General features: G+C 54.5%; 4 protein-coding genes across 4 annotated transcripts; 1 reads left to right on the plus strand and 3 right to left on the minus strand.

The window, feature by feature from the left end:
* Positions 1–1,134: 1,134 nt before the first annotated feature.
* Positions 1,135–1,979, minus strand: N657DRAFT_247289 (uncharacterized protein). Its single transcript, XM_062786414.1, has 4 exons — positions 1,792–1,979; positions 1,506–1,742; positions 1,394–1,449; positions 1,135–1,342 (listed from the first exon to the last, which is right to left on the minus strand). The coding sequence occupies exons 1-2, from the start codon at positions 1,944–1,946 to the stop codon at positions 1,541–1,543; spliced, it is 357 nt and encodes a 118-aa protein (XP_062643627.1). The 5' UTR covers positions 1,947–1,979; the 3' UTR covers positions 1,135–1,342; positions 1,394–1,449; positions 1,506–1,540.
* A 1,700-nt stretch (positions 1,980–3,679) lies between these two features.
* N657DRAFT_684164 (uncharacterized protein) lies at positions 3,680–4,988 on the plus strand (the record flags this gene model as incomplete). The annotated part of the gene is made up of 5 exons (XM_062796646.1): positions 3,680–4,081; positions 4,135–4,299; positions 4,428–4,435; positions 4,493–4,887; positions 4,954–4,988. The coding sequence occupies 5 exons, from the start codon at positions 3,680–3,682 to the stop codon at positions 4,986–4,988; spliced, it is 1,005 nt and encodes a 334-aa protein (XP_062643628.1).
* Positions 4,989–5,317: 329 nt separating this feature from the next.
* Positions 5,318–6,422, minus strand: N657DRAFT_706456 (uncharacterized protein). The gene has a single exon (XM_062797386.1). It carries the CDS (start codon positions 5,985–5,987, stop codon positions 5,352–5,354), a length of 636 nt encoding a protein of 211 aa, XP_062643629.1. The 5' UTR covers positions 5,988–6,422; the 3' UTR covers positions 5,318–5,351.
* N657DRAFT_581039 (uncharacterized protein) lies at positions 6,012–6,422 on the minus strand (the record flags this gene model as incomplete). Its single annotated transcript, XM_062789496.1, has 1 exon — positions 6,012–6,422. One exon carries the CDS (start codon positions 6,420–6,422, stop codon positions 6,012–6,014), a length of 411 nt encoding a protein of 136 aa, XP_062643630.1.
* Positions 6,423–9,875: the final 3,453 nt, after the last annotated feature.

Consider the following 9,875-nt stretch of genomic DNA (forward strand, 5'->3'; position numbering starts at 1 on the left):
ATCGGGACCAGATGGAGGCAACCCGGTGGTAAAGTCGATAGAGATCTTGCTCCGGATTCTCCCTGGAATAGGCAGTGGTTTCAACAGGCCTCACTTCTTCTCTCGCCATACAGCTGTTCGCCCATACACATAGCAGTTCCGGATGAATCGCCTGACATCCTGACTGAGGCAGATCCACGTAAAGTTCCGAGGTATCAGAAGCTTGGTGAGGCCCCTTCCTAGATTGCCAGCGACCGTCGAATCGTGAGTCTCCTGCATAACCCGGGTGCGCAAACTCGAAGAACGGGAGCCAGATACCGTCTCTCCAGTAGAGTCGGCCTCCGTGATCAATTGAGCATTTCCGAAATGAAAATAGGGAGTCCCCATTGCGTAGGGAACTGCCTTGTGCCCTCCTTAACCAGTTGGCGGATTAACCAGCACCGGTTGTTCGCCTCTAGTGCTTGGTCCCACGGCTCTCTCAAGGGATTCTCAGACAAGGGGTTGACTGGAGGGTCAGACCTATTCTCTTCGTCATCCGTTCCCTATCCTGGTCAGCCCTTTTGCCTAGACCTTCTTGGACCTCTATTGCCGGCTGGCCAACGGCGCCGGTTTTGAAGACTTCACGCAAATAGTCGAGAATCGGCTCAGTTCAGGCTGATCGGTTTGTAAATTGTAGCCCGCAATATATTGTCGTGGATGACTGGCAAAGGTAGCTCCTCGTAGAAGCAGCTAATCTCGATCGGCCGTCCTTCCTTGGCTCCTGCCAGGACCATCGTATGGAATCCGTCTTGATCCTCGCTAGAATCTCCGAGTCGCGCTTCAAGACCGCTACTATCTCAGGGTTTGTTTGTTTCATTAAGCCGATGGATATTGTTGAACTGAGTGGGTTCCTTGGCACCAAGATTCACGGACTGAGCACTGATGTTCAATGCGAGACTCTCAGTCAACACAGATCCATCACAATGACGCAGTTCTTGACATAAACGTCATATCATGGCACACTGTTCCTATATAAGGGGGTAATTCCCCTGGGAGGATTAGAGAGGGCAATTTTTCCAAAAAAGAAAAAGGGACATTCTGAGGCACCCTAACCCACTATCTTGATCCTTCATTTGTGTGGTCACTCTGGAATCGTGACTCCAATTCAAGCTTCATTTCATACCTCAATCTATTCAATACCACAAGGTTGATCTAAGCTTACTCGAGCATGTAACTGTTGGCGGCCCAACAGATATAGAGAGCAGCGTCGCCCATCGTGCTAAACCGGCTCCATGGTGTGGCGTCCCGAAAAAGGCGATGCGGCGTGTTGAATGAATGATGCTCTGCGGTGACGTTCCGATCGCTGTCTCGAAGTGAAGAGAGCCTAACACGTACGTCAGTTACATACTATAACTTAGAGCTAGAGCAGACGCACATAATCGCAGACCAAACCGTCTAAGCTATGGCAGAAACATATAAATGCCGCTCATTCTACTCGTATCACATTAGCCTTATACTCGGTCCACGCGGCCGAGTCTCGCACCCACCGTATCGTGCCTCTCCCGGTATACCGCGAGAGACGTTAGCAGATTCCACGCATGGTTAGTAATGCGACTCTGCGACACAAGCCGCGCCAGTCCACCACGCATGCATCATATCCGAACGTTAGGACGCGCGCGGTCGGGAGCTCGGACGGGAGGAGGGTCTTGGGCCACGGCTCGGACGCGTAGCATGCAGTCCAGGTCTTCTCGCGGTCGCCGGTCAGACCGTGGACGAAGACGATGCTGCGAGAGCGTCAGCTGGCTGGTTCGTACAGAGCGGAGGTGCCCATACTCTACGACAGTATCTGGGACGCTTGTAGGGCTGTGGAGTAGCTTGATGCCCGAAGGGAAGGTCTTGTTGGTCGGCGACCGAATTACAAGCGATGTCTCTAGTGTGTCCTGTGCGACCGCCGCTTCGGGTTCCTTATTTCGGCGAAAGAGCCGCATTCTGCCATGCAAAGGAGATGGTGCTGTTTCGTCTTGGGTCGTGAAACTGCGCTGTGTAGGGATTATGTGCTCAAAAGAAAGTAGGATTGGTGAGGCAGCCCTTCCATGTTTTTCCAGGGGCCGAAGCTCAGCGACCTACAAATGATGCTCAAGCTGGAGACCGAGATAATGCGTGCCAGCCTCCTCTCCTAGTCCCGCAATTGGTTATTGAGACTTGAGGCTGCTCAGGCAATGGCGGTCATGCATAGCCATTGGCACTACCGCACTACCTCACCGTTTGTGACATTGAAACTTGCGCAACCCCTAGGCAGTCAATGTTACACTCTAGATGAGCTCGTTCACAATCCGGCTCGCGTTGAGGATGCGCAAGGAATGCTTACGAGTTGATGGAGGCCGAAGTCGTTGACAAAAACATCACGGTAAGAAACCGTCAGGGCTTCGCTCGATTGAGCCAACACAATCTATGGTGGCGTCCAAAGGTCAACTTTCGACGCAGTATATGACATCAATATGGCCACGCCTTGCACGTGACGCTATCGCCTCTCTATTTCTGGTGTTGTTGTTTAATGCGGAGCATCTGACATAGGTTGTACGGTAGCGACTCGGCGAGGTAGGCCAGCAAACCGAGATCTGGTTCTGCAGCGGACACGGAACATACTTGGACGCACCAAACACGAGCGCCACGTCATTGCGCGGTCAATCCGCCATACGAAGCAAGTGGTCAAGGTCGGTCGTAGCAGTATTTGTCTCGCCGTCTAGGGCAACGCCCACCTGACGACAAACTGCTCCTTATTAAGTTCCGAGGACCATCGATCACCGGAGAGTCCAACTGTTGGCGAAATATGAACACAACTTTCCCAATCGGTATGCCTCTTTCCAATACCTCGTCTTTTCATGGCTTGGATTGCTGGTTCAGGAAGACAAGATACCGTACGGACTGGTCCAATCTCATGCTTTCACTCCGCATAGCGAGCCGGCACCGGGTCGCCAAGGCGTGCTGTCAACGCCCGCCACTGCTGGAACCCGATTATCCGCTGCTCGTACGAGTTTACGCCCTAACTCCTGGCTATGGTTGTAACTACCACGTGTAGCCAGCCACACACCAGCCGGGCTGCCGGATAAAGACCTAGACATGGCCGGTGCGGCACAAATCGCCCGTCAATCTCGGCAGATGGGGTTCACCGGCAGATACCTGTCTGCCAAGGCCAACTGTACCGGAACCAAACCACAAGCACGGCACCTTAGGAGGCTTATGGAGACCGTTGGGTGGCAAGGGCCGCCTTGGTCGATCATTTACCCCCAGAAACCCGCGGAGGTCATATGCCAGATGTTTAGAGAGCACCCATTGGACTGTCGATATCTGTCTTGTCTCGTGGATATTCCAGACGCCGTCCAAGCTGGGAAGGTATACCGCGACCTCATCTCCTGACCATTACCGGCAGCCAGTCAGGAATAGTTGTGTATAAACAAATCCAGCCTGCGGACTCATTGTGTTGTGCCTCCCAATCAAGAACATCCCAGCCCCGCATCCAAATAAAAGAGATAGATGACAAGAACCTGAGAGTCAATGGACGGCAAGTTCGGACGGACAAGGTGCCGTAGAGGCGTGAACAGTATTAGCCAATCGCCCGGGTGCCTTATATGTCGACGCTCAGGACCTTCTCCTTGGGTTCCTGAACCTCCTTCTAGGTCCTGATCTCAACCGTTTCCTCGTGGCCCAACAGAGTTCGACCATGAAGTGGCTTTCGTTGACTTTCGCCCTCGTCGGCCCCGTCCATGCCGCGCTGCGCTTTGGGTGCTCGACGGTGAGCATCCAGCGGCTCGACCCGCTCGTCGAGCCCGGGAAGCTGCCGTCGGCCCATGTGCACCAGATCGTGGGAGGCAACGCCTTCAACGCGACCATGGAAGGCGACATCGCCGAGCAGGCATCGTGCACGACGTGCACCTTCTCCGAAAACTTCTCCAACTATTGGACGGCCGTCATGTTCTTCAAGCACACCAACGGCTCGTACAAGCGGGTGCCCATCATGCAGAACACGGCCCTGCCCAACGGCATCAACGGCGGCATGACCATCTACTACACCCAGCAGGACTTTAACTCGAACGGGAACCAGAAGATTACCGCATTCAAGCCGGTCAGTCTAACGTGTCCCCATGCTCATAACAAGAAGGGAGCTGACTGTCCCAGGGATTCCGCATGACGGTCGGCAGCCCGACCTACAGCGCCGCGCCGGGCTCCAGGGGTAACCCGGGCCTGCGGTTCGTCTGCCTCGAGAACAAAGGCACGCGCTTCCCCGAGCTGCCCAACTTCCCGACCCAGCCCTGCCGCGGCGGCATCATGACGGTGCACCACGTAAGCAACAGTTTTCTTCGTTGGTGGACAGTTTCACCCCTTGATGGCTGTCTCAGAAGCCATCCTGCTCCCGACACCCCTTCCAGACGTTTGAAAACTAGGAAATTCATGGCTGACAATGTTGATAGTTCCCCGCGTCCGTGGCCCTCCTGTCATATCAACACGCACAGTACTGAAAGCTGACGAGCCACAGCTGCTGGGACGGCAAGAACCTCGACTCGCCGGACCACCAGTCGCACATGTACAACACCGTCCGTGAAGCCTTCACGCCCGCGGGCCCATGCCCGGCGTCCCACCCGGTGCGCATGCCGCAGCTCGCCTTCGAAACGCTATGGGACACAACCCAGTTCAACAGCATGTGGCCGACGGACGGGTCGCAACCCTTCGTGCTCAGCTACGGCGACCAGCTCGGGTACGGGACGCACGCCGATTACGTCTTTGGCTGGAAGGGCGACGCCCTGCAGCGCGCCATGGACTCGTCGTGCATGTTCAACGCGTGCGAGAACGGCCGGCCGCTCAAGAGCCAGAGCGTGGCCGCCATGAATGCCTGCGCCGTCAAGAACCAGGTGAGGGAGGATTTGGATGGGTGTAAGTGTCCTTGAGTTCCTCTCCCGTGTCGAGGTTGATGGTGATGACTGACCGGTTGCGTGGCAGGGCTGGATCATCTCCCCGGCCAGGGCCCGATGTAGAGCCAGTGGGAGAAAGACGGGGACATCGAGTGGCGTGTGGTCGCCGGGCTTTGGAAGTGGACTTTCGTTATTGTTGGCAGCCGGGCCAAAAGTTCGTTGACCGCTTGCGTTGCTGTGCGATTCGCTGTGTAGCCTTTCTTTTGTCAGCGTCGTCTGTAACATTCGCTCGTTCCGTTGATACCAAACTACGATGCATTAGGACAAAGTGGGAAGCTGCAGCGCCATGTTGATCATTGGGTGATGGTGATGGGAATGCTGTTGGCGCAGGGTTCGGCGTGTCCTTGCGGGTGGCTGCTGTGTCTTTGTGGCGCGACGCATGAGGCCAGCGGCTTGGGATCACGAGGACAGGACTCCCGTGCGTATTCAAGACCAAACGACAAAAACGGGGGGGGGGTCGTCATTAGCCAATATGTACATGAAATGCGTTGGAGCCGGCGTCACCGTTCGTCCTGCTTTGGCGCAGACAGCATCCAGCTCCAGATGTAAATACAATCGCCGGGCAGGGTCGTCTCCATTAACGAACCATGCCGGCGTGCAATTAACCTCAACAAGAGACCATCCCTTCGTCGTGGCATAATATGGTAACCATGCAGGAAAATAGCTTCTGAAGTGTCGTGAAAAGAGCGGCAGATCAAGGTATCCGCATTCGTGACCGGACCTGTCGTCGTAGATGCACATGAAATGCCAAGCCCAGCCGATGAGCGAGCAACGACTTTTATCATCGTGCAGGATCGTCCGACCGACAATCATGGGTAGTGCAGGAGTGCGTGTTCGAGGAGGATGAACGGCGGCGAGCGGTAGAGGCACAAAACTACCAGTGAGAATCCTCCATGCGTCGCAGTGTGACCCTGACACCACCTCGGGCAGAGAACACCCAACGACGCGTCTCACAAACACCTGTTGCTTCAGCAATCCACCTTCCGCGGGAAGCAGTTCCTCAGCACCTCGACAGGAAGAGCCCATTCGTACCGTCCCCAAACCATCCAAGCACCAAGCCATACACCAAGTCCTTCTCTTCAATCATCAATATCCCCTCTCGTCATGAAAACTGACCCTCTCCCTCCACTGCCCCTCCTCCCTCACTGCCGGCATATCCCGACCCTGCATGCCGTCCGGCTTCGAGTTCGACCCGAACCCAGGCATCGACGACCACCTGTTCAGCCTCTTCTGCTGCTTGCTCGCGGTCGCGCTCGCTGTGTACTCGGCCGTCGAACTAGGGGAACTCGAGGTCGCGGTCGTGTTCTGTGTGCTGGCGGTCCGGCTCGTGTTTGCCGACGAGCCCGTCGCGTTGGGCGATTGGTAGATGTACTCGCCGTCGACGTAGATTGCGTTGGACACGAAAGTCGAGCGGCGGTGGCGCCTTCGCGTGTAGCGCTGCTCGAGGCGAAAGAGCTCGATCTTGGCTTGGATGCGGTCAATTATATTGAGTCCCATGGTGGTCGGTAGTGTCTGGATGTGTGGTGGCGAGGTTCTGATGGCGAGAATCTATCGAACGCTGCGAGCGGCTTGATTTGTCCAGCAAACGTGATTTAGGGAATGTTGAAGGTTTGACGGAGCGATGGGAATGTCGCTGGGCTTCCGGGTCCGCGGCGATGGTGCGCTGTCTAGGTCGTCGTCTGATGTATCCGATTTGCTGGGTATCAGTGATCGTCGTGGTCACAGCAGGCCTTTTGCGTCAGTGGGTATGTGTTTGCCGGCACGCAGCAGATTTGAGATTTTGCATAAGGATTGGACGAAGAGAAAGAGGCAAAGAGTGACAATGTGCGTGTCTGGCCCAGTTTATCTGGGAGATCGTGGGCTGACCCGGGAGGTTGGAGTAGGAGAGAGGGATTTCGAGTAACGAAACGGGAGGCACCGAGACCTGAAGCTTTCGTGGGGGGTGGACCCGATGAAGAACCCTGGGCACAAGTCAATGGTCTGCTTGTCTCCCGGTTGGCTGATTGATGGCGTGAGCTCCACCTCAATTACCCAACAAGCCATTGTGCCCGAAGTGCTGGATTCGTTGGTGCATTTTCGCCTGGAACAGCGACTCGGCTGCCGGGTGTGTTTTCCCTTGCTGATTTCCCCTGGCGATCGCAGATAAGCCCGCAAGTTTTGCAGAAAGCATTGACCAGTAATGGGAGCTCGGGCCTTTGGAATTGTGGGACGGACAGGGCACGTCACGAGGCCAAGCCGTTTAGCGTTCCACTGGTGCGTGCACCATGCGAGTGCCTAATGCCAAACCCGGCAAGTCCGTGATCTCGAGGCACGCTAGCGACGCAGGCGGATGTCGCGAGCTGCATGGAAGACGGCGGGGAAGGACCTTTTCATCAAGAAATTGGTCTCAGGAACATTCTTCCCCAGGAATGAGGGGTTTTTAACAGGAGAGTGTTCTGGGTGTCTTGAAGGGAGTGCGTTCGGCTATATTTTGCGGGTGCTCGGGCGCTGCAAATTCATCATTGTTGTTCAGGAATCGAGCTCATCCTCTCCTACCTGAACCGAGCGGCCCGGAAAACCCAACCCCGCAGATTCCAGCGAGGTGCTACGAAAGTGAACCTGTCCTGGTTACTTACGAAGCCTGGCTGATACGACTCAAGGGAAACTTCTGAGATTGATGTGCGCCATGAGTCTCTTAGGCATGGAATTCGTCTTCTGTTCTCTGTTTACTGGGCGGGTTTCTGCTCCCGCCGCGGGGATTGCATTGAGTCGGGGAGAGTGTCAAGGTTGATTGCACTTTTCGAGTAATAGGAATCGCTCTCAACAATCCTCCCTCACATTGGCTACTCTTCCTGGACCACGAGTAGTACCCGATGCGGTCAGCCGCCTAGGCAGACAACCGGATATTGGAATATCGAGCTCACAATCCGATGACCGGTTGAATACCACAATACACAGCAGGTCCTCTATCATCGGCACATGGTTAAAGAACAATCGTCGCGTCTCCTACAAGTCGAGGACCCGTCGTCGCTTAGCAACAACCTATCGCTTCCCTGATAACAGAACAACAATGCAGATGTCATCACGGGTGCTGTGGCCCGATGACACCTCTCTTGGCGCGCCGCGGCCCCGAACCCCGCCTGTGCCTCCACCCGGAGCTACCGATCGAGACTTGCCTAAACCGGAATGTCGCACCCGGCGCTCATCACCAGGGCGAAGCGCAGCCACGCACGATGCCGCACAAATGTCCAAGGACAGGATCTGTGAGCAGGTAATCCAGCAGGCACGGGGGAATGTACGATTATCTCCTGTTCATCAAACAGGACTGTTTTAAATCAAAAACCCATCCGGCGTACGCATGTTCGAGGAGGACTTGTCGCCTGTATGTATGAGAGAACGATCATGAAAAGATTACGATGAACCGTCACGACTTTCACCGTTCAATGATGGGTAGATTGTATCTTCAGCCTTCATACTGCTAGTACTGGACCACCATCACCAACGGCTGCTCAATGAATGTCGCCGCGGTGCGGAGTGAAGAGTCCGGTCGGTAGTCGTTGGGTAGCTTTAAGAGGGAACACAAGCAGCGGGGCCCTACTAGAAGGTACCTACCTATCTGAGCCATCATGAGCAAGGAATCCATTGCCATCTGAGAGAGACTTGGGGGGAGAACCGGCCGGGCAGAGTCTGGAAGAACGCCCATACGTACCGGCATTTTGACGGTGTTGTCGAGGATTCCGAGTCAGTGTCGATGTCTTGAAGTTCCTCAAGTGGGTTGGATTCGAATATTTGGTGTGGGCTTTCAGAAAATGTCAATGCTAGGGCCGAAAGTCAGAATTATGGCTGAGTCAGGTGCCACCATTTGGTGTGGCGCGTTAAAAGCTGAAGGTGTGGCCGATCTTACGCACCGATTTCCAAGAACAAGGCGCCCCAGAGCCTGGGCCGAGCGGCGGCTTCTTTGATCACCGAAAATCAAGAAGTGGCATGAACCGCGAAACCAGAAAATTTGCACTTGACGGGTATCAGCGGGTGTTTACTGCTTGAATCTCGGCTTGCCTTGCTTGCGGCGTCTTCCTAAACACTTTGCGCTTCTGAACGGAACAGCCTAGGCTTCCTTCCACATCTGCTCGACTCAAAGCAAAGTAGCGTAAACGCCAACAGCGGATGTTAAATTCCCAAGATCCCACTTCGTAAACCGGGCAATGACAAGAAATGATGATGATGACATCGACAAGCACGGCGTGAACGAGCCGAATGATGTCGAGGATGATGGCAAAATCATAGTAGACAACAGGCTCCATCGGCTCCAAGGCTCCTCACAAATCAAATATTTGGCAACCAAATCAAATGCTTGGCAAATAAGCCAAACCAAATACGGCACTATATTTGGCAAATAAAGGGCCATATTTGCCAAGCTTTATTTGGCTTATTTGACTTATTTGCCAAGAAATTGCCAGCCCACACCGCCCGCGCATCCATCCACGCACCTACCTGCGCATTCAGGACCGTTGTAATCTGTACGGAGTATCATCAGTGAGGCCGAGCGAGGGAAACAATCACAGTAGCGGAACTCCACTAACACTACACAGCCTCAGCCAGCAGATCCCGCTTTAGCTGCTGAAGATAGGACGCTGAACACTTGGAGAACGCAGCCTCCAAGTCGATCTGCTAAACTAAGTCAAGAGGCAACAGGTGGTGTGAGAAAAGGGGAGAGAGTAGAGGGCTTGTACGAGTTGATGGTTGAGCGTCAACGAATGGGATGTAGTTAGCGTGCCAAGGCCCTTTAGGCTTCGTGCCTCCGGGCGAAATAAATTCCATCCATCCATCATCAGTGAGCCACTCTGGCGATGCGCAAGCAACAGAGATTCTGACCGTCATCGAGGACTTCGAAATAGACCAGCATCTTGGTTACTTTCAATGCGACAACATTGCCTCGAATGACACATGTATCGCCGCCATCCTCAGCCGTTT

Source organism: Parathielavia appendiculata, assembly GCF_033297405.1.
Source record: "Parathielavia appendiculata strain CBS 731.68 unplaced genomic scaffold N657scaffold_22, whole genome shotgun sequence".
NCBI lineage: Eukaryota > Fungi > Ascomycota > Sordariomycetes > Sordariales > Chaetomiaceae > Parathielavia > Parathielavia appendiculata.